Below are 25,178 nucleotides of genomic sequence, written 5' to 3'. Positions count from 1 at the left end.
GGTTGTTCTCCAAACCTTTACATAGGCTCCTTATATGAAGTTTTGTTCAGGGATGTCAGAAAGAGGAGGCTTGGAAAACTTAGGCTTCATTACGACGCCTCGTAAGTCTACGCATATTTGTGTTGGAGCCATCTCGCACTCAACGGGACAAAGAGACCGCCGGTTTGCAAGCAATTGCTCTGGGTCACAATCGCAACAGGAAGAGAATTATCAGAACAATTGCTTGCAAAACAGTCACTACGAATTAGCTGAATCACTGATCTTTGACCTGCAGGCAACATAACAAACCTGTTGGAAAGGATTGTGCGTTGCTCAAACACGGTGTTTATATCCACATTCTATTTGTTCATGAGAAACTCCTCAAAATCCTCGTCAGGCAGCGCAGGCTGCTCATCAACGCCATCAAGCAGTCCAAGGTACCAGGTCAAATCTCGGCCATCCTGCTCGCGTTGCGCAAAGCCGTTGCCCCAGTATCCGAATCGATTGCTCGTCGTATACTTGAGATCGTAGTCCTCCCAGCGCGGGGTGGCAATTGTCTCAAAGAACTGGATACGTGAGCCCGGCCACATCATGGGCTCCTTGTCCACAGTGCCGCTCTTGAACCAGGATCGGCATGGTGAGGTCCATGCCGTCCGCGGCAGGAACTTGCGCCGGTGCTCGGCAAAGTCGTTGACGGCCTCCTGTTTTGGGCAGAAGGAGGAGATCTCCTCCTCTGACATCTTGTGGAGCATTTGCATCACGTATCTCGCCACCGTTTCGGTGATGGGGAGGAAACTTCCGTGGCCGTAGGGACCGTAAGGACCGTTGAAGACTTTGATGCAAATGTTAGCAAGTTCTCGCATTAAACTCAAGAGGAGTATGGTTGACTTACTGATGTAGTTCGGCATGTTGGCAACTGTCATGGAGAGGTAGGTGTTTGGTGTATCCCGCCAGTACTCGCTGAGACTAACACCGTCGCGGCCTATCGTAGGGTAGTGCGGCCTCCAGCTAACGTCGAAGCCCGTAGCGCAGACAATGATGTCGAACTCGTGTTCCACTCCATCCGCAGTCTCCATTCCGTTGGGTGTGATTTCCTGGATACTTGAAGAGACGACGTTCACGTTGTCTTCGCAGAGCGCCTCGAGGTATCCGTTTCCAGGAGTTGGCCTCCTGCAGCCGACGGCGAAGTCTTTCGGGATGATGAGGTCTTGGAGATCCGGCCTGCTGGCGAGCTTGCTGCGCATATCTTCGGCCGCGAACTTATGACTTGTCAATCAAAGATCCGGGGAGATGAAACTGGAATAGAACCTACCGCTTTGGCATCGGCCTGTTCCTTTGAACCATTGAGAATGAAGCGGAAGCGGGAGTTCAACTCGGACTCAATCTTCTTCCTGTATGCGAGGTATTTCTTGGGGTCTTTTCGAAGGATCTCGTGTTGTTCTTCGCTGTCTACAGTTACATGCGTCAGAAGATTGTCTAGAGTTCTGGGTTGTGATCTGACAACTTACACTCGAAGTTGCTGCCCTTCTTTCCAGCAAAGCGCTGACCGAAACCGCCGACGACCCAGGAAGAACTTCTGATGAAACAACTCAGACTACCGACGACTTCAGACTTGTTAGATTGATTTCTTGTGGAAATATGGGGTAAGGATTGTTAAAAGACATACTCGGCTGGATATTGGGAACGATTTGAACTGCAGAAGAACCAGAGCCAATCACGCCAACCTTCTTGCCCGTAAGATTGATGCTATTATCCCAGTTGGCGCTGTGCATCATCTTGCCTTTGAAATTTTCTCTGCCCTTGATGGCGGGCCATTTCCACTTGCTGCAGATTCCGCGTTAGTCATAGACATACAACAATCAGGGAAGAATGCCACGTACTTGAGCACGCCGCTGGCGTTGACAAAGATATCGGCTGAGTCTTCGATCGTGGTGCCGTCTGCCTTTTGGATCTGGATGCTCCACTTCTGTTTCCCCTCGTTCCAGAACGCTCCCGTCACGGTGTGGTTGAGGCGGATGTACTTGTTGAGATCATACTTCTCCGCGATGTCCTTAAAATACTGCAGGATCTCCGGAGCACTCGAGTAGCTTTACCAAAAACAATTTTAGTATCCGCACGCGAACGCCGGAGACGTAAGAAGACGCTCAAACTCACAATTTCGTCCACTCTGGGGACGGCGCCCATGAGAACTGGTAGTTGACAGAGGGGATGTCGCATCCGCAGCCTGGATAGCGGTTCTCATACCAGGTGCCGCCGATGGAAGGGTTCTTTTCGTAGCAGACGAGGTCCAGGTCGAGGGTCTTGCAGGTATCGATTTCATGGGCTAAGTTGAGAGCGCTGGCGCCGCCGCCCAGACATACGATGCGGAGCTTTCTTCCGCTTCGGCTTGGCTTCTCCAAGATCTGGTACTCGGCTTGGGCCGGGAGTGCGGGGAGAGAACCCATGCTTGCGGTGAGTTCGGAGGGTAAAGAACGGGAGACAGGGGGTAGTAAAGTTGGGGTAATAACAAGAGATCTGTGTGCTTTACTTGTGATCAAGTCTGAGTGAGCAGAAGTCGAGTTCCAACGATGTTGGGGAGCTGTCAAGGCCGAGTGATGGGGACTAGACTATGGGTGTCTTGGATCGCCAATGCCTCTGAGCTTGAGTTTTGTGACATTGAATATGGAAATTGCGCTCTTATATGACATCTCCAAGTTTCCACGCGCACACAGTAACCCGTTAAGCTCACGCGTATTATCATGCCTCCATGTATAGCGGAGCTCCGCTGCATAGCGCCATCCTAAACCATCATCCCCACACCTTGCAATCGCGCTCAGCTTCACTACACCAACCCGCGGCCTTCACTCCGCCGCCGCCTCCGCCTCCGCCTCCGCTGATATCCTTCGTCCCTTAAGCCCCCTCTCTCCTTTCCCCGTCTCAGTCTAAGTTAGTCGCGCTTGTGGTCAGCAGTCGCCTTTTAGTTACGCGGGGTTATCAAAATCTACTCGAATACCAAAGACGGATAAAGATAGCAGGATAAGGGTAGCGTGGTGAACCCGAAGGACCCCTGGCCAAAGATAGTTTAGGTAAAGAAAGTCTGTCAAGGATATCGGGGAAATAGATTGTGGATCACCATCTGCTGCCGAACCAACGTCTCGTTCATCTCGCTGACCCTCGAGTCGAGGCAAATGCCAACGAACAACGGAAAAACTTTGTTTTGCTCCATCTGCCGAGATGAGGCGAGGGATGCCCCGCGGGCTGCGGACTTTGGACTCTGTCCGAAAATGCAAGTTCTTGATTCCCAGCACGTTCAATATTCACAAACTCCCTTCGAAAGCAATCATGCAGGGATACCTGAGCTATGGAAAACCAATGTGGTCTGCCAAGATCTTTTAGCCAGATTTGCATTCCGAAACCATAGCCTCGATGAGATGAACTTATCACCAGCGGAAGACGTCACTTATATCGATCAATTCACTAACAATGAGTACATTGGAACAATTTATTCTTTAGTTTCTCGTCACATTCATTAAACCCCCCCTGAAAGCTGGTCTGTTCATCTGGTTATCCCCGCAAGATCGTGCACATTAACGACTCCCTTGAACCGAACCACCAACCAGCCCTTCATCCCTGAACCCGTCTCATGACGATCTCATCAAATTCCCACAACTCTATCCGTAGAGACTTCAGACAGCGCCCGCCGGCAAGAACGACATGTCAAACTGGAAAGGGCACTTGACAGCGGTGCAGATACAGCCGCTACCCTTGGGGATCGCCTTGCAGCGCATGGCGGGCGTCTTGGGGTCACAGCAGCAGCACTGCTCCTGGGTGGCCGGGTCGAGCGGGCACGCGATGAGCGGCACGGCGCAGATGCTCTTCTTGGCGACCTTGCAGACGTAGTTTCCGGCGCCGCGGTCCTCGAGGTCGCAGGAGCAGCAGTTGGCCTTGGGCTCGGGGAACGGGATCGCTTCGCGAGGGGTGATGAGGTCACCGGAGGCGACGCCGGCTGGGGAGGCGTGGACGAGGCTGAGGGTGCCAGCGAGGGCGAAGAGGAGGGTGTTGATGGAGAATTGCATTGTTGGTAGGTTGTTTGATATGAAGTTTTGAGGTGGTTGGTTAGATGTGGGAAGTGTTCTGATATTTGTGGTTTGATAGCTGAGGTATGGGTGTTTGGTGATCTCTGGTAATGATCATCAGTCCTTCGAGGCTCTTCGGTTACTTATATACACTTTCCATTTCGTATAACACCCCCTTGACTGTTCCTCGTGCTTGTGAGAGTCTATCCAGCTATACCGCAACGATGACAACATCGCACCAAATCTCTGACCTCAAGAACCTGATTGGTCACCTAGATGAGCCATATCTACCCTCCCTAGACTTACTTCAATACCCTTCCGTAGTCAAGAAAAAAGTTCCACATCCAAAAAAGAGAGACACGACGATGTCAGACTGAGACCCCTTCAAGCCTCAAGCCGGCACCACCCGCGACCGGTGAGGTTTGTTTGACCTGAATTGGGCAGTAGCACGAACCGCTTAGCTTCGTCGCGCGGGTCTCAAGCCACCTGCGAGAATTCGCACCAAAACCCCCGGATCTGCGCAGATAATTGCGGATCATTCGGGCGAAGACAAGAGAAGGGAGAAAAAAGTTTTATGGCCGGTTACCTACGGAGTGCGACCTTGTCTGTTAAGATCTTATGACGGGTAGGATGATTTGGGCTTTTTTGAGTTTATTGTTATTTCGGTTCACCAGGGGAATTAGTCCGCCGCTGTTAAGCGAGATTTTTTTTGCAAATGCAAGACTGGTTGTATGCTGAAAAGTCTGGAATCGTGTGGTTATTAGGTAGGCATCGCAGGTTCATCGTCTTGACGTAAAGGATCCAGAACAGGCGAGTCGTTGGCTTGGTGCTCATGGACCCCGGTGTGCTGCTTTGCCATTGCGATGCGGGCTTGTCAGTGCCCTATCCCCCCCGCGAGATCTCGGATCCCGCCGAGAAAAGGGCCGATCACAGGGTTGACAAGCTAACAAAAATGTCTCGATCAATGTGATGTCGGATTCAATGTGGAGAATTCAAGTAGACCGTGAGACACTCGTGTAAGTGTTGAAAAGTGTTGAAGGGAGAAAAGTTTAGGTATGAGCTATACATCACCTCGCCAAGAAATAAGAGAGAGCGTTTTCGTCCTCGACCTGGCTGTTGTCTGTAAGCCGGAAAGCTTGGCAGGTGCTCACCCGTCAGCTCATGTCTCAGTCGAAGCACTCGACAGACTCGGGCTCGCGTAGGGTCGATACTATCACATGGAGAGACAGCAGTACCGGCAATCCTGGTTCCCTGATGATCTAGGCTATTTGATTCTACCTTGACTCTCTAAGAAAAGCCGGGTACGCTGGTCAATGGGGTCAAAGGCCTTCGTGAAGGCCCACTCCATGGGCCCTGAATCAGACTCTCGCTCTGCTGTACCTAAGCCTTGGAGCTGGAACAACATTCAAAGGGCTCGCAAAGAAGGCCACGGGGCTCCGGTGACATTCCTCAAAGGGTGAAGGAAGAATTTTAGGGTTGGGTGACTGAGGAAGAAGGCGTCCTGGGCAGACGTGAGAATGACGATCTGCAGCCCGGCCCCCGGCCCCCTGGTGTACAAAGCTCCGGATCCGGTCATCCTGGCAAGACAACTTCATTCTCTATTCTGTATCTGTAGGCTTTTCTCGGCTAGGGACGGGCGACGACGGGATATTCGGAGACCGTCTCTACGGATGCAAAACGGCTCAAATGGCCGTATCGAGGAATCAATTCGCGAAGAGACCGTTGGTGCCGGTTTCTATTCTTAGAATTTGGGCGTGCGGAGAAGAGGGTTCCTTGTGGATGACATGGCTTGCGGGCTTTTGCAAGCAACTTAATCGGGCGGAACTTTTTAAGATGATGGGTAAAGTTTAAAGATTGTAGATCTTTGCGGCCCCGACCATCCCATCCGGGGGAGCGAAAGCGGCAGCGAGGAGGGTCGGGGCCTTGGGGCGGTTCCGGTGGTTTAGGACTCAAGACGGGGCTTGGGTTTTCCGACACATGTTCGGCTGGACGGCCCGCATGGGAAGGGCTGTTCAGTTGAAGACAAGACTTGACTTACACCCCAAGACAGCTTGCCAAACGATCTAGTTCGACCTCGGAATGTTGCTTGTCTACGATATCACAGTTGCCAAGATGGTCAAGTTCAGATGATCAAAATTGTTCAGAGGTAACAATAAGCATTCATTTCGACCCTTTTGCGTTCAAGGCCAAGGAGACTGACTACATAGGCGGCGAAGCAACATGACTTTGTTTTGGTTGGTTTGGTTTTCTTTTCATGATCTCATCATTTCCCCGTTCCGATAATTTCCGTTGTAATAAAAACCGCGCAACCGTTCGTTGATGGGAAGTAGAAAGAACAAGATGTTTCGCACTCATAGCAATAATGCTTTGAACTCGCAAAACACCCTCCCGAATGTTTAAAACTCGTCCTCTTTCCGTCGACATGTTAAAATGCTTGGTGTGAAAATCAAAAGTGTTGTTTGGTTATTGTTGATGGGAGTATGTCCACTCCAATCCATCTGCGTTTTGAAGACTGCGTTGATTCAAATCCGACTTTGCCCCTTTCAACTTCCACCGACCAGGGTATGTAAACGTAACAAAGAGGCTTCGACAGGCCTTGGGAGGTATTTTGCCAAAAGCGCATTTGATGATAAAAGAAGAGAAAAAAAGTTTTGCAGTAGAATGATATACGAACCAGTTTTGGTGAAACCGATCACTTTTCCCTCAATTCAAAGGTTGGAGAAAAACTTTTTTGAAAAGACACGCTTATAGGACACACACAGCTATTGGTACACGCGCCAAGACGAGGCCTCTCTTCGACACAGACACCAGGGTTGTCTGACTTTCTTCAGTTCGCCATGCGCAAGATGGGGTACAACGGCGCAGCCGGAGCGGGCTTGGCGTCAACCTCCATCGGCTCCGGAGACTTGAGACGGCTAGCCTCAGGAGACTTGGGAGCGGGAGCAGCGGCGGCCTTCTCGGCGGGCTCGTCGGAGTACTCTCTGCGGTCGATGCGATCGCGGATGTACTCGCGGAGTGCCTCGATGGTACGCATGTTCTCGAGCCACTGGTCGTACTTCTCCTCGCGCTCGCGGGCGCCCTCGCTAGTGTCCGACTCGGATGAGGGAGAGCCGACGGATGAGGCGACGGACTCGGCCTTGGGAGTGGTGACGCTGGAGGAGTCCTCGTAGATGATGGGGGACTTTGGCGAGGAGGGCGCGGCACGCTGGAGCATACCTCCCGAGTAGCGTCTGCGCTCGTTGCTATCGAAGCTGGGTCCGAGCGTGGAGGCAGTGGACTGGCCGGGGAAGACGGAGCTGACGGCCGGGAGATTGGGGTACATGACTGAAGAAGCTGTGGAGCTGTGTCTCGACTGGGGAGACATGCCGGAGGAAGAGGGGCTGGGCGAGTGACCAGATGTGTATGACATGGTGCTTGAGGGAGGAGTGACGGCGGGGGTTCCAGTCGATGAGACTGCGGTCAACGGGGACGCCATGTGAGCAGCGGACACGGGGTAGCCGTCTTGGGTGACTGGAATGCCGGCGTGAGAGCCTCTGTGAACACCCGGGGGCGAGGGGCTGTGGCGGAGATCGAAAGTGTTCTGGCCGTGGATGTGAATTCCTTGCGTGGCCTGGTGCGAGTTCTCGTAGACAGTGCTCTGCATCTGCTCCAAGATCTGATCAATCTGGACCAGGTCGTTCTTGGTGCGGGCGTTGGGCATGGGCGGCAGGTAGTACTGCTGGGACATGGGTCCGGGGCCGGAAGGAGGTCCGCCGGCCTGTTGGTGGTGAACATGCTGCTGAGGCGGGGCTGCCATGTAGTCGGAGCCGGGCATGGGACCGGCGTGCAGGCCGAGAGCGCCGTGAAGGGGGAGAAGGGATCGGCCGACTTGTTGATAGGAGGTCGGGTCGACCTGGCGACGCTTGGCGTGGGCGAAGAAGTCGTCAACCATGTCGAAAGCGCGCTTGCTGCGGTTGTCATAGCCGCCGTGGTGGCCAATGTACTCAGTTCGGGGAGGGTTCAAGGGTTGTTGGTTGAAGTACAGTCCATAGTTTGTAGATGGTTGGGGTGCATAGTAGCTAGCATGCCCAGCCTGGTGTGCGAAGGCGGCGGAGTTAGTCCGAATGTGGCCATTATGATCATAGTAGCTAGAAGAAGCTGGAGGCAAATTAGCCTCTAGTTGGAGAAAATAGAGGACAGACTTTGGAGGGGTGTGCAAACTGAGCTCTACATACCTTTGCCAGGCTGCGCCCGATAGCCGTTCAGACCTTGGTCCTGGGGCGAGCGGACGAGCACCGAGTCATCGGCGTGGGTCTGTCGATGTGTGTGAGCATGATTGAAGATGGCGAGAGTGGTTTGTTGGTTGATTTACCTTGACGTGCTTCTTCAAGTCCTGAGGGCGCTTGAATGACTTGCCGCAGAACTCACACTTGTGAGGCTTAAGAGGAACGTGCACGCGAATGTGAGAAGTGATGTGGTCACGCTTCACAGTGGTCGTCCTGCAGGAGTTCCATTGGCAAGTGAGGTTGAGGTTGTTGGTGCTCTTGCGGCCAACATGGCGTTCGCAGATGTGCTCCTGTTAATTTTGTTAGTGAGATGTTTCGGGTGAAATAAAGATTTAGTGTGGCATTGCCACCACTTACGTAGAGAGCCTCGGGTGAGACAAACTTCAGGTTGCAGGCGTTCCACTTGCAGATGAGGTTGTCCTCTGCACTGGTGCTGTTGGCGGACTGGGAAGTGTTGCTGGTTGTTGTTGAGGGAGCGGGGGTGCTGCTCTTGGGAGAGTTGCTCGCAGAGCTCTCATTCTCTTGTTTGGCGGACATGGTGCGTGACCGGGGTGTGTGTATGTGTGCGTGAGTGTTGACCGAGCTGGCGGGCTCGGTGAAGAGAGACCGGAAGATTGGAATGTGCCGGGTCCCGTGAGGCGCGTTGGGATTGGATGGTTGTGTAAGTAGGAGTGGGGTCCTTCTTGATGCTTCAGGTTGTAGATTGCCGAGAACAGGCGAGAGTATACTTGGGATACTACAAAGCTGAACGGGGAGAAAAAGAGACGGTCAGCAATGCTTTTATGTTTTTCTGCCGACTATCACAAGACTGGGTGTTCTCGAGGGAAATCAATCAGTCTGATCTGGGGGGCATGGACGATGGGCTCTTCTCTTTATTCATGAATCACATTTCCTCTCCGCTCTTCCTACCCTTCCAAGAGTCTTGGCAAAAGTCTTGGCGACCGGGGCTTGTGAGACCAGCCGACTTTTGATTGGTCCGAGGTGGCGAGGGCTGCCGAGCTGATGTCGCGGATGATGGGGGGAGACAACAAGGCAGGCAAGGTGCGTCAAGCCTTGCCTGGAATTACACTGTAGTCAGCACACATCCTTCTAACAATTTTAGCATGCAAACACACATAAAAGAGATAGCTGAGGCTCAGCAGCACAGTCCAATCCTGATGAGAAAACAGACAGCACCCACTGACAGCGCAAGTACCTCGCCAACACCGCAACATCCGGGCGCATACGATGCCAAGACTCTGGCTGTCTTGGGGCGTCTTGGCAAATCTCCAGTTTTCACTCTTTCTCCCTTCGCCGAGACCTTGGCATTTGCACTTGGTTCCTATTGCTTCATCCTGCGAGCACCCGCGTCCATTTACGTTGGTCAATAGCTCGCCATCAGCTGATGACCGCAAGCGCAGCGTTTGATTTCCTGTCCTCCTTTACTCGGCGGCGGCCTTCGTACCGGTATGGTTCTTGCCAGCTTTCTGGGAAAATCTGGCCTTCTTTGTTCCTGCCACCGGTTGCCACGCTCATGGGAATAACGGCGGCACGCACCCATCATCGATGCGGCTCGTTGGGGATGTTCCTCAAGACAATGGCCATGTATTAGGTATTTCTGTCTACGGAGTACGGGTCACAACACTCTGTGTCGTCTGAAGAAAAAGCCTGCGACCGTCTCAGATGAGGGAGCACTGTTTCCAGCCAAGCAGGTGAGCCGAGTATTTTTGGGCCTTGGATTGCTTGGGGTCTCTGGGGGTCTTGTGGGGGGGGGGGGGTGACCTGACGGGACAAGAGTCCAAGACTGACCTGTCCTGAGAAACAAGCCGCCAAGTACTCCCGTACCTGATGTCACGGGCAAAGCAGCCGTCGCACTGAAAGTACGGAGTACACTTTCAGGCGACCAGCCAGAGAGATAGGACGATTAACAGGACATGGGAGATGCCTGGTGCCCGATTGACAGGGTAAGGGGCGCGAGAACGACAAGCCTTCCACGCTTTTTCTTAGTACTCCGTATACCAAGACCTCCATGCTTCGAGTCCCAGACTCCCAAGAGCCAAGAGACCAAGTCTCCGTGCCTTCGTACCAAAAGAAGCAGAAAGCGAAAAGAGACACACACGACACGGGGTGGGGACGAGGATGCGACGGCGGCCTCGGACGCTCCGATAAGCGCATACCCCGTAAATGTTGATAACTCTCCATCCCATGGAGCCGGCCCAAGAATAACGATCCGCACACGGCAAGACGGGATGCAGCCAGCTCGTCATTTCCGCAGGCCACATCGAAACTGCCACGCTGCGAAGGATGGCAAACCCGCAACAAATAACCCAGTTGCTTAACCGAGCGATTCGCCCTCCACTTTTTCGACTTGCAAGTCGAGCGTGTGTGGAACAAACTCGACAGTCCGGACACACAAGTGGCGCCGGACCCTCGATAAGCTGGGGGACGGCACCCTCGGGGGGCAGGTGACTTTCGGGTGACGGGGGGGACGCTGTAGATTCTGACAACGTTTTGGGGCAATGCCCAAGAGCCAAAAGAAGCTTTCCGCTCCTCTCTTCTTGGCCTCTCCGCCGCAGCCAAGACTGCCAAGTCCTTAGCGCCAAGGGCTACGCGCAATCCAAATGTCCTCGCCTGTTGTCGGCTGGTTGTCGCCCCCTCTTCTCGACATGTCCACGATACAGTCGCCGCTCCCCTATGGTCAGCCAGAAGCCGTTCAAACCGGCTCGTCCAGAAAGTGTTGCGCAATACCGCCTGTTATGGCCCACGCAAGGGAAGCCGATGTGCCGGGCGTTGGTCATCGCATTCGGTGCGGGTGAGATGCGGTGGAGCTCGCCAAGCTTTAAATACGTGGATGAGGGAACTTGAACGTTTTCCCTAAACCGAGAGCTTGAAAGCAAGCACAGATGGGAAATCGAAAAAGATTGGGTTGGGGTGGTGGGCGAGGGTGCGGCGTGCGGCGTGGTGAGGAGGGTGAGATGCCGTGTGCCAAAACGACGCAGCTGTCGGGGTCCGAGGGATACGTACCTCCGAATAGGTTAGGTAGGTACGATACGGAGTAGGTACTGTGGCACTGCGTGCCTCGAGTCGACACCAATAGAAGTTACCACAGTACGCAGTACCAACCCAGCCTCGATCCGCCAAGACTCATTTCTAGTATTGGCAGGTACCTCTCGACCCCCTCCCCTTCCCCTTCCCAAGATCATCCCGTCCCTGACCGGCCATCCACAGATTCCTCCCCAGTGTGGCAGTTCACTTTCTCCCTTTACACTCAACCACCACTCAATCCCCTACGGTTTCGTTTTATTTTGCCTTTCGACTATCTAATTTGCCTTCTCGTTGTCGGGTTCCCATCACGGCACTTAGCAATTTGTGTAATACACTGCATCGCAAACGCACCGGCACAGCCATCTTTTTCTTAAGTTGGTCGATCCAGCCAGATGTCGCCCCGTCGATTACCTTAAAACATGCACTCAACGTGCCAACGTGCCCGAGGCTTGACGCCCGTCCATACATAGTAGTGTCATATTCACAAGTATTCAGGTGAGCGGGTCGCTTAACTCTTGGCAGTTCGACCCACGATGGCGGTACGCCAATTGGTGTCAGACTGCTCCCCTACTCCCCTTGGTGAACGGTCTCGTCGACCAGTCGACTTGACCTTCTCCCTCCTAGCTACGGCGCCAAGCTTGGTCGAAAAAAGAAGACATGAGCCCAAGAACGACGAGCCGTCTCACAAACCATGCCATCGCATCATGGCCGACCCCGCCTGTCCACGGGATCCCTCACTGGCATGGTGTGTTCGCTGCAGACCATTCCCAAGAACTCGAGTATCAGCAAAACCTGATAATTTGCCGCTTCAAAGCCCAGCCAGACGAAAGCTGGGCGTTCTTGGCTGCAGATACCAAGCACCTTCAGCCTGTATCCTCCATCCTGTCCACCTTGCGCCCGCCGCTTCGCCGTTCAATGAGGCTGTGCAGGCAATGCCAAGACCTGCGAGGATGGGTGGTTTCGCCCTGGCTTCAACTCTCGCCAGTCCAAGGGGGGGGGGGCCACATCGCCAGCGCTCTACACTCAATCAGAGGAGAAGCAATCAAAACGAGGCCTTTAACAAGTCTTGGCATTGCTCCTTTCACACTCACTGGCCGCCACATGCATTCTATTTGCGCGATTTGTGAGTTTGTTTAGCCCGTCTCGACGATGCTTGAGTCTTACCACATCCTCCTCCATCAACAGATTGACTTTCACTCCCTCTACCCGAATCGGTGATTGCTCGTTCCACACTCTCACTAACATGGCTCGAAGAATTAAGGTTCTCGAAGGAATACCCGCACACTTTGTGCAGTCCTGCATGGTCATCATCCATTGGCTGTGCCGCCAGAAGGGTCGCCGATGTGCCACGAGCCCGATGAGCCTGCCAATGCCACGGGAATTTACCAAGCTTTCCGGCGAAATCTTGGATGCACGACACCCGAGCGAGAAAACGACCGCACCATCAGCAACATGACTGCCCGCACGCCCCAGATGCAGCTACAGACCACAATGACTCTTTCGAGTTTTGAGCCATCATCCACGCTGGAACTCTCCACGTTTGGTCGCAGTTATTCCAGACTCAATCAGACCACCGTGTTCGCCTCCCCAGACGATCGCGACAACCCCGGCAGTTCAAGGACGAGTGGTCCCCCGAAAAGCCCCAGATGCGGAGGGTCGAATGGGGTGCTTGTGTTCGGACGCCAGGCCGAGATTAGGAAGGACTCTGCAAGTGGTGTCCTGGCTCGGCGGGATCAGGCCAAGATGCCAGTAGGACTTCTTGCATAGTGGGCTTTGCTCCATTCCCATCTTGCCCATGCACTCTTGGCCTCCGCTTACGAGCTCCAGACTTTGAAGGACCTTCTTGGCTTCTGACCATGGGCCGCAAAGCGCGTGGGCATGGTATTGCGTTGTGCAACAGTTCTTTGGAACCTCTCGGCGTCTTGGCTTTAGCTTGAGCGCTTTCTGTCTGGCCTTGGATTACATCAAGCCTCAGCACCGACTGGCTTACAGGTGGAGTGGCCAAGGCCCACAGCCATCTTCCAATTTCACATCCGTACTCCCTTCTACATGCCGTAATTAATGCTGATGGGCAATACAGGAGAGAAAGAGCGCAAAAAGGGAACGCCAGGTCACATATCAACCCCCGTTATTCAGAGGCTCTGAAATCACAGCGCAACCCTACGGAAACAATCTTGAAATTCGGGCGATATTTTAGAGTATCCGGAGCCTCTCAAATCCAAGACGGCAACGCCTTGGTTTGGCCTTGGCTCCATCTTGGCCGGGCAATTTTGGCAATGATCAAGAGTAAGTCTTGAGTTTCGGGGGACTGAAACGTCTGCCGGTCTCCGGTACCCGGGTGGACAACAGACGAACGTCGACGAGTGGGCCGTGTTGTCAACTGGCGATTAGCCGTGCTATCAATTGGGAGAGCAGCGACCTATCTTTTCTTGGCGTTTGCATGCCAAACGACGATCTCTATTGCGACCATTTGTCTCCTGTTTGCCAAGCATCCTCACCAGCGTTCTATCAAGCGACTTACGAGTAGTCGCTCGTCAATGCTGTAGGCAAAGCAGCTACCTAGATCCGGGCCAGATGCCCGTGATCAACTAGAAGCGGAGTCTTGGTGAGCAGATGCGACCTAGCTCCGACAACAGCTGCCGCTGTTCGATGGCGATGGTGAGAATTTCCGACGAGGCGTCGGTCCTGGCACACGAAGTTTCCTCCGGACTGCTCCAATGCTGTAGTTTTCGGTTCAAGAAGCCTGCTACTGTCGTACTGGACCAGAATATCCATCTTGCCTGTGGCCAGAGGTAATCCCCACTTGCAGAAAATAGCTGCAACCCAACCCCTGGCCCCCTTTCTCCTTATCGTCGTTTTGTTTGTTTCCATTGCTGTTTCCAGCTATTTCTGTTTCCCGCTGTTCATTTATCAAATCGATCTATTCGACCCTCCGAAATGACCCGACCGTTCACACCCCATGAGACGCCAAGAATCAGAACTTGCCCCAATGCTTGACCAACATGAACAAAGTCACCGACTGAAGGTGTCTCCGCCTCAATCTGCGGACCAAATTTCCCTTATTCAGCAAAGTCGAAGTAAAGAGGTCCGGTGCATCGTTAGCCTGGACATGGCAGCCAAGTGGGCGGCAAAATGGGATGCTAGCTTACAAGATTCTAACACTTACTTGCCTGTTTACTATGCCTGATCTTCTTATCATTTTTGTTGTTACTATTATAATTTTTGTTTCTCGTGAATTCCTATGAGAATACCCTTAAATGAAAGACTAGAGAAATATGGATATTAGGAATAGAAATAACAGGAAAGGAGTTAGGGAGGGTACCGATTGAGCGGCAACCGATTTTGTCACCTACTTGGCAGCGTAATGCAGGCCACTGTCGCCTTCGCCCTCAGATTGCGGCATGATGCAGTTCTAGGTCACGGCTCCTTCTCAATGAGGCCTCCTGTCCCTTTCTTCCGCGACACAAGCAGTGTCCAGTGTGTCACGTCTTCAGAAGAAGAAATCTAGTGATTTGCTCCTGAGTGGGGTAGACAACTGAAGGATAGATCTGGACTATCGAGTGGCAAATTCCCGCTGCATGGGCTCGATGCAAAAGTAAGGAGGGAGCTCCAGTTCCTGGTTCAGAAAGAGTCGATGGAATGCTTGAGCGTCCGTCGCTGTGGCTTTCGTGGTCTTGCAGGCTTCGAAGGCGATGACATTAACGCACCGGTCTCATTTGCGTCTGACATCCTCTCTCGCTTGTATTGCTATTGCTATGTCTATTCTTGCCAGCTACAGGAGCCAGCTCATGTGGAGGCCGTCGGAGTATCTTCGTTCCTGCTATGCAATCGTGTGCGGAATATTCTTTGAAGTGGTCATTAATCCCTCGTTGTTCCCTTACTTCGGACCAATTCTCCCTGCCCCTGCTCTCTGGGGGAGGCCGGTCTCCTCGTAGATGCTCTTGACCACAATAAGGCGATGGTGCCTTCCTCTGTGCATCATGACCACTCATTCGTGTTGTACGATAGACATCGGACACAAACCAGAGAACCAACGGGATCCTTTGAAGATTTGGGCACGCCACACTCTACGAGCTGCTATACTTGACTACTGAGATGCCTGAAGAAGCCACGCTGAGCACGACGATCATCTCGCGGGACGCCTCAAACACGTCTGCTAATGAGGTTGCGAGCCATCTTACAGTACAGTCCTTCTCTACGCCGTGCCTATGATCCAACACTTGCGAGACGGCCTACGCATAGTCATTGACCTCTTGTCATGCTGTCTCGTCACCGTATGTGGTAACAGTTATTGCCCAACAACAAAGGCGAACAGCCCTCGAACACTCTTGGCTTTGTAATCTTGCTAACCCCCTGACAATGGCCGCGCCTCAAAGATGCAATCTACAGATCTTCACTCCATGACCAGCACGCTCCTAAAGCGCACCTCATTCGACATCATACGCTCCACCGCTTCAGGCGCCTCGCTCAACGGGAACTTCTCAATCAGGCACTTGACGCCTTGCTTCCTCGAGAACTCGGTCGCGTCCTCCGAATCCCGCGCGTGCCCACTAGGCCACCCATGAACCGAACAGCCGCCCGCGATCAAATGCAACGAGCTGATTTCGATGTTCCCAACCGCCGCGAGCACCAACAACTTGCCGCGCACCCGCAGCGCGCCCGTAAGGGGGCTAATAGCCTTTGCACTCGGCGCCGCCCAGGGCCTTGAGCCTCGCCACGGGGTCCTCGACGCTGCTGTCGATGAAGCACTCGGCACCCAGCTCAGACGCGAAATCCACTTTCGCGGCGCCGGAGCTGATGGCCGCGACGCGGTAGCCCATCTTGGTGGCGTACTGCACGGCGAGGTGGCCTAGGCCGCCGAGGCCTTGGACAGCGACGAGGCTTCCTTGGGTAATCTCCATCTTGCGGATGCCGTTGAAGACGGTGACGCCGGCGCAGAGGAGGGGCGCCGTCTCGGCGGGGTCGAGGTCTGCTGGGACGCGGACGACGGCTTGGGCGCGGAGGGTGACGTATTCTGCGTAGCCTCCGTCGCGGGTGACGCCGTTGATTGAGCCGTTTTGGCAGGATTGGAATTGGCCTAGCTGGCATGTTGCGCAGGTTCCGTCGTGGCCTTGTATGGACGTCAGTTGAGTGTGCTTCAACATGATCTCCCTCCCCAAAGACCCCTCTCATCTCCGGCTTGATTATAATCCAAAGGTTTCCAGAGAGTACAAACTCACCTCCATGCCAAGCTCCTCCAACGCGCTCGCCGCCCGGGACGCGGGGATGACGGGGCCGAATTCGCCTTTTTGCATGCCGACGTCCGAGTGGCAGATGCCGCAGGCGAGCACCTTGACGAGGACCTCGCCTTTCCCTGGCGCCTTTAACTCTGCCGTCCGGAGTTGCAGAGGGGCGCCTGCCTCCTTGACCTGCCACGCCTTATACGTCTTTGGGAGGGACATTGCTACTGGAGTTAGATGAGGAGATGGTGAGAGAGAGAGAGAGAGAGAGAGAGAGAGAGAGAGAGAGAGAGAGAGAGAGAGAGAGAGAGAGAGAGTGAGTGAGTGAGTGATTGTTGGATGTTGTGTTGTCAAGATCTCGTATGGGTTTTTTGTTCCAATATGTATCTTCTCCTGGAGATGGGTCGCTTATGTAGCCTAGGGTTATGTGAATGTTGCCGAAAGGACAACTGTGGCAACTGCGATACAACTTTTTCTCGTGATGTCAACAGTTGATGTTTGGAAAGTGATGCTTCGTAAGAAGGTATCGTTGATTTGTGATCCGGCGATACTGACTAACAGAGGCCGCGCCGAGTGCCCACTTCACGGTATTTACGTCTAGTGTCCCCGTTACATCCCTCTCATCGACCGGCTTTTAACAAGATTGTATCTCAATCTTGGCTCCTCAAGTAGAGGTCTAGGTTTCTTCAGATCGTTGCCGGAGTTTGTGTCCTACTATGTTGGGCATCGTAGCAGGGATAGGGGTGCGGCGTATGGAGTAACCCGTGAGGCCGTGTCCAGCGGGAAAGAGATATCTTCTTGGTAGGTCAACAGCAGAATCAAGTGATGTACGAAAAGGCCGATGCCGAAAAAGGCCGTAACGGCTCCGGCTGGACTGGACGGGGTCGGCTCGGCGCCGACTCGAACCACCAATCATCCGGCTTTGAATTATGTGCCAACGAAGACCTCCATGGTCAATTGTTATTTCAGAGGTTCCCATGACTATCTCATAATCAGGACAGTAGGCTCATAAATGAGTGGAGATGCAGGAGTGAAACCTGTCATGTATCGAGGTTAGAAGATGGAAGCCCGGGGGAATGTGAAGGAAGTCTCGTGAGGTTCTTGAACTGAGGTACTCCGTGAAACATTCGAAGAAACGAAGATTCGATTACGCCCCAGTGGTTATACTCTCCTGCTGATTACGGCTCATTTCAGTAATAAAATTAACAACCAAAACCAAAAACGCGTCAAAAATGAAATCAAGATGCCGCTCTAGATCACGTAACATCACCTCCCAATCATTCACTCATACACCACCCGCCCCTGAGACCCAGAATCTAGGCCTTTTTAACCTTTTCCTGGCCTCTTTGGAAAATCTTGTTCTTAATCACCGCATCGTTCAACCCCGCCCCCGCATTCATGGTCCCATCAAACACCGTCCTCGGCCCAAACGCATTCAAGAACCAAACAAGCCACGCGTTCGTACCCTTCCACACATACGGGCTCCCGCCGCTCTTGAGCACAAGCGGCACTACCTGCCTCGCAAACTCATCAGGCTTCATCGTCGTCTTCTCGTGCGTGGCGCTGCGCTCCCGCACCTTATCCTCGGCGTCGACGTACAGGCTGTCCCTGTCGAAGCTGATATTGTTGGCCTGGATGATGGAGGTGGCCACCTCGCCCATGTAGACCGTCAGCACGCGCAGGCCGAGGGGCGCGACCTCGAGACGGAGGGTGTCAGAGTAGGCCGCGACGGCGGCCTTTGTGGCGTTGTAGCCTGACGTGAAGGGCCCCGGGAGGCGGGCGAGCACGGAGGCGACGTTGACGATTGTGGGTTGCTGGGAGGATTGGGAGGTGGAGACGGCGGCGAGGAGGAGCGGGGTGAAGGCTGTCACCATGTCGAAGAGGCCGAAGACGTTGGCGTCGAACATTTGGCGGGTGCGGTAGGAGTCTGCTTCTACTGCTGGCGCTTCGTAGACTTGATGCCGAAAAATACTATGTTAGTTGCTCCGTGCTTCACAGGTTCTATTATTGGGGAGGAGTGTCAGATGGGGAAGAAGGACTCACGAGCACCCGCATTGTTGTACAGAATGTCAAGGGTACCGCCTGTACGTCTTGAAATCTCCTCTTTTACGCTAGCGATACTCTGCGAGCTCGTCACGTCGAGCGTGAGCGTTTCGATGCCCTTTTCTGTGAGGTTCGCCACCGACTTAAGCGAACGGGCGGTTGCGAAGACGCGCAGGCCTTGGGCTGCGAATGCGAGTGCCAGCGTGTTACCGACACCCCCTTGGGAGCATCTATCAGAGACATGTCAGCGTTCCAAGCGTGGGGAATGCAAAGTAGAGGAGCATAGAAGGTATCTCGGAGGCAACCACACTTACCCTGTGATGAGGACTGTTCGCTTGGTAGGCGATGACATGATTGCAGGGTGGAACTGAAAATTGGCTATGAATGGTGAGAACTTGGAAGATTGAATAAGCTGGATGAGTTGAATAGGTTGTCCAACCATGCAATCTCGAGGTGGAAATCGCGTACGACTTAAGTAACTAGACGATAGATGCAATTTGGAATACAATGGCCCCCAATTAGTACCAATATATCTTAGCCATTAAAATCGAGAAAAACAGTCAAAACTTTAGCCATGATGACAGATCTCAAGTTGTGTGCGTCGAAGTTGAAGACTATTGGTAAGCTCGTAGAGAAAGGCACTTTAGAAGATTAGAGCGAGTGGCGTGTGCTTTCGGAGCCTTCAGATACTCCATTCTCCGCCGTCTTGAAAGGCGACCGGGCAAGCCATCGCCCTCTCTACGTCTTTATCCGGAAGAAGGGGCCGGACAGGGCCTCGGGATGACAAAGACTGGCTTCCAGCACGTAGAAGTTTTGGTCCCATTTTATCGCCTTGTCTCCTATACCGCTCGCGTGTGGTGAGTAAACCATAATCGTCCCGGGGGCTGTTTAATAATCGCCTCCGAGAAAGTGGAGACTCTCCGGCGCCGATTTGAATGCATCCGTAGCCCGTCAAATGTGGGGCTTTAGTCCCATCCGCAACTCGTTGGTTGATCGTCCGTCTGCTATCCGCAACTCCGCAACAGCAGCAAGGCGAACAGGCCACTTGCGGTTCGTGATTGCGCATCATGGCGAACGGAACGTGCTTAATAATGTTCAGTTTTGGGTTTCAGCATGAGAGAAAGCATACGGAGAGATGAGCATAAAATGACAATTGAGGAACGATGTCTACGTAAAGATTCCGGTATCCTTCTTCATTACCACCAAATTGCAATCAATCTTTCAAGCAAATACACGGAACCATTACATGTACACAAAAATGTCTTCCAACCACGCCATCGTCATCCAGGGAGCAGGCAAGGCCTCAGTCGTCGAAGCTTCCATTCCCAAGCTCCGCGACGACTACCTCATCGTCAAAGTCAAGGCCGTCGCCCTGAACCCCACCGACATCCTCCACATCGACCTCTTTGCCGTCAAAGGAGCCCGCGTGGGCTGCGACTACGCCGGCATCGTCGAAGAGGTCGGCTCCAAGGTCGCAAAGTCCTTCAAGAAGGGCGATCGCATCGCCGGCGTCGCGCACGGGTCCAATGCCGTGCACCACGAGGACGGCACCTTTGCCGAGTACATCACCGTCAAGGGCGACCTGCAGCTCCACATCCCGGACAACGTCACGTTCGAGGAGGCCGCCACCCTCGGCGTTAGCGTGACAACCGTGGGCCAGGGCCTGTACCAGAGTCTCGGCCTGCCGTACTTTGACCAGCCCAGCACCGAGAAACTGCCCGTTCTCATCTACGGCGGGAGCACGGCGACCGGCGCGCTGGCAATCCAGTACGCCAAGCTGTCTGGTCTGTACGTCATCACGACGGCCTCGCCTCATAATTTTGCTTACCTGAAGAAGCTGGGTGCCGATGAAATCTTGGATTACAAGTCTGCCACCGTCGCGGAGGACATCAAGAAGAGCGCGGGCGGCAAGCTGAAGCACGTGCTGGACTGCATTTCCTCGGAATCGTCTGCGGACATCAGCGTCAAGGCGATCGCGGAGGACGGCGGCGTCTACTCCACCCTGCGGCCCGTGCCGGCGGAGCTCGTCTCGGCGATCAACAGCAAGGTGACGCCCAAGATGACGCTAGCGTATACTGCCATCGGTGAGCCGTGCCAGTTTGGCCCGCAGGCCTTGCCGGCGATCCCGGCGGATTTGGAGTTTGGGAGCAAGTTCTGGGCTGATACCGAGCGGCTGTTGGGGGAGGGCAAGATTGTGGCTCACAAGCCTACTGTGAATGAGGGTGGAAGCGGCCTCGAAGGCGTCCTGAAGGGTCTTGATCTTGTTAGACAAGGCAAGGTGAGCGGAACCAAGTTGGTTTATATTGTGTCGTAGTAGGTCAGAGGTCAGGAAAAGCGATTCGGACTTGCACCAATTATGAGTAACAATCAAAATGCTTGAATGCGAATGCTTCACAAGTGAAACCACGATGTGTCCTGGCAGGTTCGCGAATTTGCACAATCCTACGGGGCTAGAATTTTGTCATGATTTCCATGCCTTCGATTTTATCTGTTTCCTCTGAGAATCTCACCAATCCGAACTGCAATTAGTGATCATAGGTGGGATGGCACTTGGAAACTTTGCTTGGGTGATGGGTTCGGAGACCAGGACACCGGAGCCGAATGCTACAGGGATGTGGTCTCCCGAACCCGAGCGCCACTTGCCCGATTTGTCCGCTGGCGAGAGCCCATTGGCAGTCAAGGTAACAGAACTGCAGATGTTTTGCAGGTCAGCGGCGGGAGGAAGATGGTGTGGCGCATGCAGGTCGTCATGGAGTTGAAGTGTTCAGACTGCTTGACAACTCTTTAGATAGCGACACGTCGTATGTTCGCGGGTCTGAACTTCTTGCATAAGTCTGCATCGAAGAAAGTCACAGTGTTGATTTGAACAAGCAGATACTAGTGCTCCTGTATCCCAAGGATTGTCGCACTTTGCAGGAGAGTTTCTCGTAAAGGAAAACAGATAATCTGGTACAGTCTAAGGAAAATTTGATGTACATCGAATCGAGTGTTGCCCTGCATCGGCTATACTTCCTCTAGAGACACCATTCCGCACCCCCATTCTTATACCGCCTGACTATCCACTTGGTAGAGCCAAACATCGATAGATCTACTTGCAGTCTGATCAAATGCCGAAGACCGAGTAAAGAACCTCGGCTCCTACCTGCTAGTATAGAATGCAAGGAGGCTTCTGCGTTTACTGACATGTCGGTTGCCGATTTCTGACCGATCTCTGCCGAAGTTATGCATGGCGAGTCTGAGGAAAATTGAGCCTCCCCTTAAGGAATCGATTGATTGATAAGACAACCTAACATGACTTTAACGTCATGCAACTAGCTCGATAGCCTACAGGATAGCCTATGGGAGGAGGAGGAGAACGGGATCATCCACCCCAGTACAACAACGTTCGCATCTCCCCCGCAGCCACGCACCCACGTTTTACTAAAACTTTTTCTTCATCGGAGTCTTAGGGAAGAACGCACATGGAAGAGAAAGGGTTAGAAAATCCTTCACCACCATTGGATACCGCCCTCCGGAAGAGAAGAACCTTCCTCATGCGGTGTTTAATGGCAATTGACTCTGTTGGATAGGTCCGATCAGTCTTGCATTACGGAGTAGAGAAGTTAAGTTACGGGAGCTATCCGAGAGTAGCCCTTCGGTGGGGCTGGTCCGATCGAATGGCAACCCGCTCAGGAACCCAGGATGTCACCCCCAACGGGGGATAACTTTTGGAGTTTCTCCAAACAAGCTCTTTTACACCCGCGATGTTCCACTCCGCCAAGACTCTGAACCGCTGCCCATGGCGGAAAGCGGCAATTGAGCGGGAAGGAATACGTCGCAATCGTCATGGAAGCCAATAAGATTTCTCTCCTGAGAAAAGACTCAGACTTCTCGATATCCCAGAGAAGAGTACCTTGCAGTGCCGATGTCCAGGACCCTGGTTTATTGCTGTGAAAGCTCTTCCCCTTCCTGGGTCCTTCTCGGACTTCTACCATGTGCGAGAGTGCTGGCGATGGCAAAGTCGAGCCATCTTCGAGAAAGACAAATACCAGACGAAAGAATGTAGATGACCTCGGGTCTCTCTTCTCTCTCTCTCTCTCCTACCACCACCTCTCTCTCGTTCATTCCAAAGCGGTGTGCCTCGCCACCCATGCCCCTCAAGATGCGGTCGTCACTCCTTTCCTCCCTCGTCTACCTCTGCCTGGCCACCTCGTCGGCCTCGGCCCGCCACGTCCACCAGCTCCGCGCCGACTTCAACCTCGCCTCCCTCCCGCAGGCCCACTCGGCCCGCGGCCTCCCCGCCGCAGACGGCAAGAAGGGCGTCCTCCTCATGAACCGCATTGGGCCCTCGACCTCGGAGCTCTACATCGCCAACGCAGACGGCACAAACGAGCAGAAGCTCCTCGGCAACGCCTCGAACTTCGAGTACCACGCCGCCTTCTCTCCGGACGGCAAATACGTCACCTTCACCACCGAACGCAACGGCGACGGCAACTCGGACCTCTACCGGTGCAGCTTCTCCTCTGCCGGCACCGGTAACTCGACATCTGCCTCGTGTTCCAACCTGGAAGGGCTCATCGCCACACCCGCTGTCGAAGACGCGGGCGCCCTCTCCCCAGACGGAACAAAACTCGCCTACGTCTCCACCGAGAACGGCTACCGCGCCAACATCTGGGTCCTCGACATCGCCACCGGCGTCCGCCGCAACCTCACAAACACCCCCGAGATCGCCGGCGACCCTCTGCTGCCCGACGGCCACTTCAGACCCAGCTGGTCCCCGGATGGCGAGTGGATCGCCTTCGCCTCGGACCGCAACACGGCCTGGAGGGGTCACGGCAACGGTACCGGCTGGGAACACACTCAAGAGCTCTCCGTCTACGTTGTGCGGCCGGACGGTTCCGGGTTCCGCCAGGTCGCCACAAAGACGGGATACTGTCTCGGCTCGCCGAAATGGAGCCCCGACGGGAAACGCATCCTCTACTATGAGATCACCACCGAGCAGACGTGGGACGCGCACCGGCCCGAGTCCCTCGCCGCCGCCATCTCTCAGATCGTCTCGGTCGATTTCGAGACGGGAGAAGACCGCATCGAGCATACCTCTGGCGCCAGCGTCAAGATGTTCCCGCAGTGGTTGGCTGATGACGACAGCACCTCGGATGAATCCAGCAGCGACAACATCGCCTATCTGATCAAGGGCGGCGATAACGAAGGCTACAACTACACCTCCGGCGCCCACGCACCCGTCAAAGCAGCGATCCGCTCGCCAGCCTGGTCCCCAGACGGCCGCTTCGTCATCTACGAGAAAGTAGGCTTCACCGCCCGCGCCATGGAGAAGCCCCTCTACAGCTGGGACGCGGACTGGGAATACCGCTCCACCGACGTCTTCCCCCAGCTCTCCCTCCAGGGCCGCCTCGTCATCACCCAGAAGCAGCTCGGCAACTCCTCCATCGTCTCTATGAACCCGGACGGCACCGACCTCAAGCTCGTCTTCGACTCCTCCAAGACGGGCGAGATCGACGCCGCCCTCGTCGCAAAGGGCCTCGCCGGCGCCTTCCAACCAGCCTGGTCCAGCGACGGCCAGTGGATCGCTTTCGGGCTAGGCTCCTGGTTCCAGTCCCGCGCGACGGGCAAAGCCCGCGTCTACCGCACAACCTCCAACGGCAGCTACTACGAGGCCTTGACAGACGGCACCGTCCACTCCGGGTTCCCCTCCTACAGCCCGGACGGTCGCAGCCTCGTCTTCCGCGAGTGGGGTGTTCGCTACGGCCTCCGCGTCATCGACCTCGAGACCAAGACGGTGCGGAGCCTGACCAACGCGACGGACAACCTGCCCTTCTGGTCGCCCGACGGCGAGCGCATCGTCTTCACGCGCAAGACGTCGGCAACGAACTTCGACGTCTGCACTATCCGGCCTGACGGGACGGACCTGCAGACGCTCACGTCCAGCGGCGCAAACGACGCGCACGCCGTGTGGTCGCACGACGGGCGGATCCTGTACTCCAGCGGCATGTACGGGTTCCGGGACGAGGCGGCCATCTATGACCAGACGTTCCAGCCGTACGGGCAGATCATCGTCATGGACGCGGACGGGTCGAACAAGCGGATGCTGACGGATAGTTTGTGGGAGGATTCTATGCCGTTGTATGTGCCCAACGAGTTTCTCGTCTAGAAGTGCCTTCTTCGGTGGCTTGAAGGTATGGTCACTGTAAAAGTAATTGCAATACATACACAAAAATCTTTTGTGCGAGTACTTCTCTGTGGATGTTTTGGTTTCCCACGAGTGACCAAGTTGAAAAGAGGACGAAAGCCCACAAAAGGGGCTCATCAAGTGAAAAGAGGCAGAGAACTTTGGCTTTGACTCTGGTAAACCAACACTTTGGTTATCTAGGCCATTCATTCAGCTTGTCAGATTACGAACTCATAATGCCCGTGAGAACTCACATGTTCTGCTTGGTATAGCAGATATAGTTTTGCCAACAATATATGCAGAGCAAGCCGTGAGATATTTTTCATGAGGCGGCGGAACCCCTGAATGTCTCAAGACCATAATGCATATAGGAAAGCCTCTCGACAACATGTAGCCACAATCAACCCAAGAAGCAGACCATGCTCAC

General features: G+C 54.1%; 8 protein-coding genes across 8 annotated transcripts; 3 read left to right on the top strand and 5 right to left on the bottom strand.

Annotated features, from left to right (window-relative positions):
* Positions 1 to 338: 338 nt before the first annotated feature.
* Positions 339 to 2,423, bottom strand: CPAR01_14042 (steroid monooxygenase; the record flags this gene model as incomplete). The annotated part of the gene is made up of 7 exons (XM_060498294.1): positions 339 to 811; positions 872 to 1,238; positions 1,292 to 1,428; positions 1,488 to 1,583; positions 1,646 to 1,803; positions 1,860 to 2,066; positions 2,134 to 2,423. The coding sequence occupies 7 exons, from the start codon at positions 2,421 to 2,423 to the stop codon at positions 339 to 341; spliced, it is 1,728 nt and encodes a 575-aa protein (XP_060343028.1).
* Positions 2,424 to 3,644: 1,221 nt separating this feature from the next.
* Positions 3,645 to 4,034, bottom strand: CPAR01_14041 (uncharacterized protein; the record flags this gene model as incomplete). The annotated part of the gene is made up of 1 exon (XM_060498293.1): positions 3,645 to 4,034. The coding sequence occupies one exon, from the start codon at positions 4,032 to 4,034 to the stop codon at positions 3,645 to 3,647; it is 390 nt and encodes a 129-aa protein (XP_060343027.1).
* Positions 4,035 to 6,861: 2,827 nt separating this feature from the next.
* On the bottom strand, positions 6,862 to 8,836 carry CPAR01_14040 (uncharacterized protein; the record flags this gene model as incomplete). The annotated part of the gene is made up of 4 exons (XM_060498292.1): positions 6,862 to 8,171; positions 8,249 to 8,327; positions 8,386 to 8,589; positions 8,657 to 8,836. The coding sequence occupies 4 exons, from the start codon at positions 8,834 to 8,836 to the stop codon at positions 6,862 to 6,864; spliced, it is 1,773 nt and encodes a 590-aa protein (XP_060343026.1).
* A 3,144-nt stretch (positions 8,837 to 11,980) lies between these two features.
* Positions 11,981 to 13,090, top strand: CPAR01_14039 (uncharacterized protein; the record flags this gene model as incomplete). Its single annotated transcript, XM_060498291.1, has 2 exons — positions 11,981 to 12,446; positions 12,618 to 13,090. The coding sequence occupies 2 exons, from the start codon at positions 11,981 to 11,983 to the stop codon at positions 13,088 to 13,090; spliced, it is 939 nt and encodes a 312-aa protein (XP_060343025.1).
* A 2,903-nt stretch (positions 13,091 to 15,993) lies between these two features.
* Positions 15,994 to 16,764, bottom strand: CPAR01_14038 (alcohol dehydrogenase GroES-like domain-containing protein; the record flags this gene model as incomplete). Its single annotated transcript, XM_060498290.1, has 2 exons — positions 15,994 to 16,433; positions 16,539 to 16,764. 2 exons carry the CDS (start codon positions 16,762 to 16,764, stop codon positions 15,994 to 15,996), a joined length of 666 nt encoding a protein of 221 aa, XP_060343024.1.
* Positions 16,765 to 17,858: 1,094 nt separating this feature from the next.
* CPAR01_14037 (oxidoreductase) lies at positions 17,859 to 18,937 on the bottom strand (the record flags this gene model as incomplete). Its single annotated transcript, XM_060498289.1, has 3 exons — positions 17,859 to 18,496; positions 18,586 to 18,815; positions 18,900 to 18,937. The coding sequence occupies 3 exons, from the start codon at positions 18,935 to 18,937 to the stop codon at positions 17,859 to 17,861; spliced, it is 906 nt and encodes a 301-aa protein (XP_060343023.1).
* Positions 18,938 to 19,843: 906 nt separating this feature from the next.
* Positions 19,844 to 20,899, top strand: CPAR01_14036 (uncharacterized protein; the record flags this gene model as incomplete). The annotated part of the gene is made up of 1 exon (XM_060498288.1): positions 19,844 to 20,899. One exon carries the CDS (start codon positions 19,844 to 19,846, stop codon positions 20,897 to 20,899), a length of 1,056 nt encoding a protein of 351 aa, XP_060343022.1.
* Positions 20,900 to 22,714: 1,815 nt separating this feature from the next.
* CPAR01_14035 (uncharacterized protein) lies at positions 22,715 to 24,733 on the top strand (the record flags this gene model as incomplete). The annotated part of the gene is made up of 1 exon (XM_060498287.1): positions 22,715 to 24,733. The coding sequence occupies one exon, from the start codon at positions 22,715 to 22,717 to the stop codon at positions 24,731 to 24,733; it is 2,019 nt and encodes a 672-aa protein (XP_060343021.1).
* Between the last annotated feature and the right edge of the window lie 445 nt (positions 24,734 to 25,178).

The sequence above is a fragment of the Colletotrichum paranaense genome, assembly GCF_030867605.1.
Source record: "Colletotrichum paranaense strain IMI 384185 chromosome Unknown Scaffold_14.1, whole genome shotgun sequence".
Classification (NCBI taxonomy): domain Eukaryota; kingdom Fungi; phylum Ascomycota; class Sordariomycetes; order Glomerellales; family Glomerellaceae; genus Colletotrichum; species Colletotrichum paranaense.
Note: the sequence above shows the minus strand (reverse complement) of the source record. Positions and strands in the feature narration are given on the sequence as shown.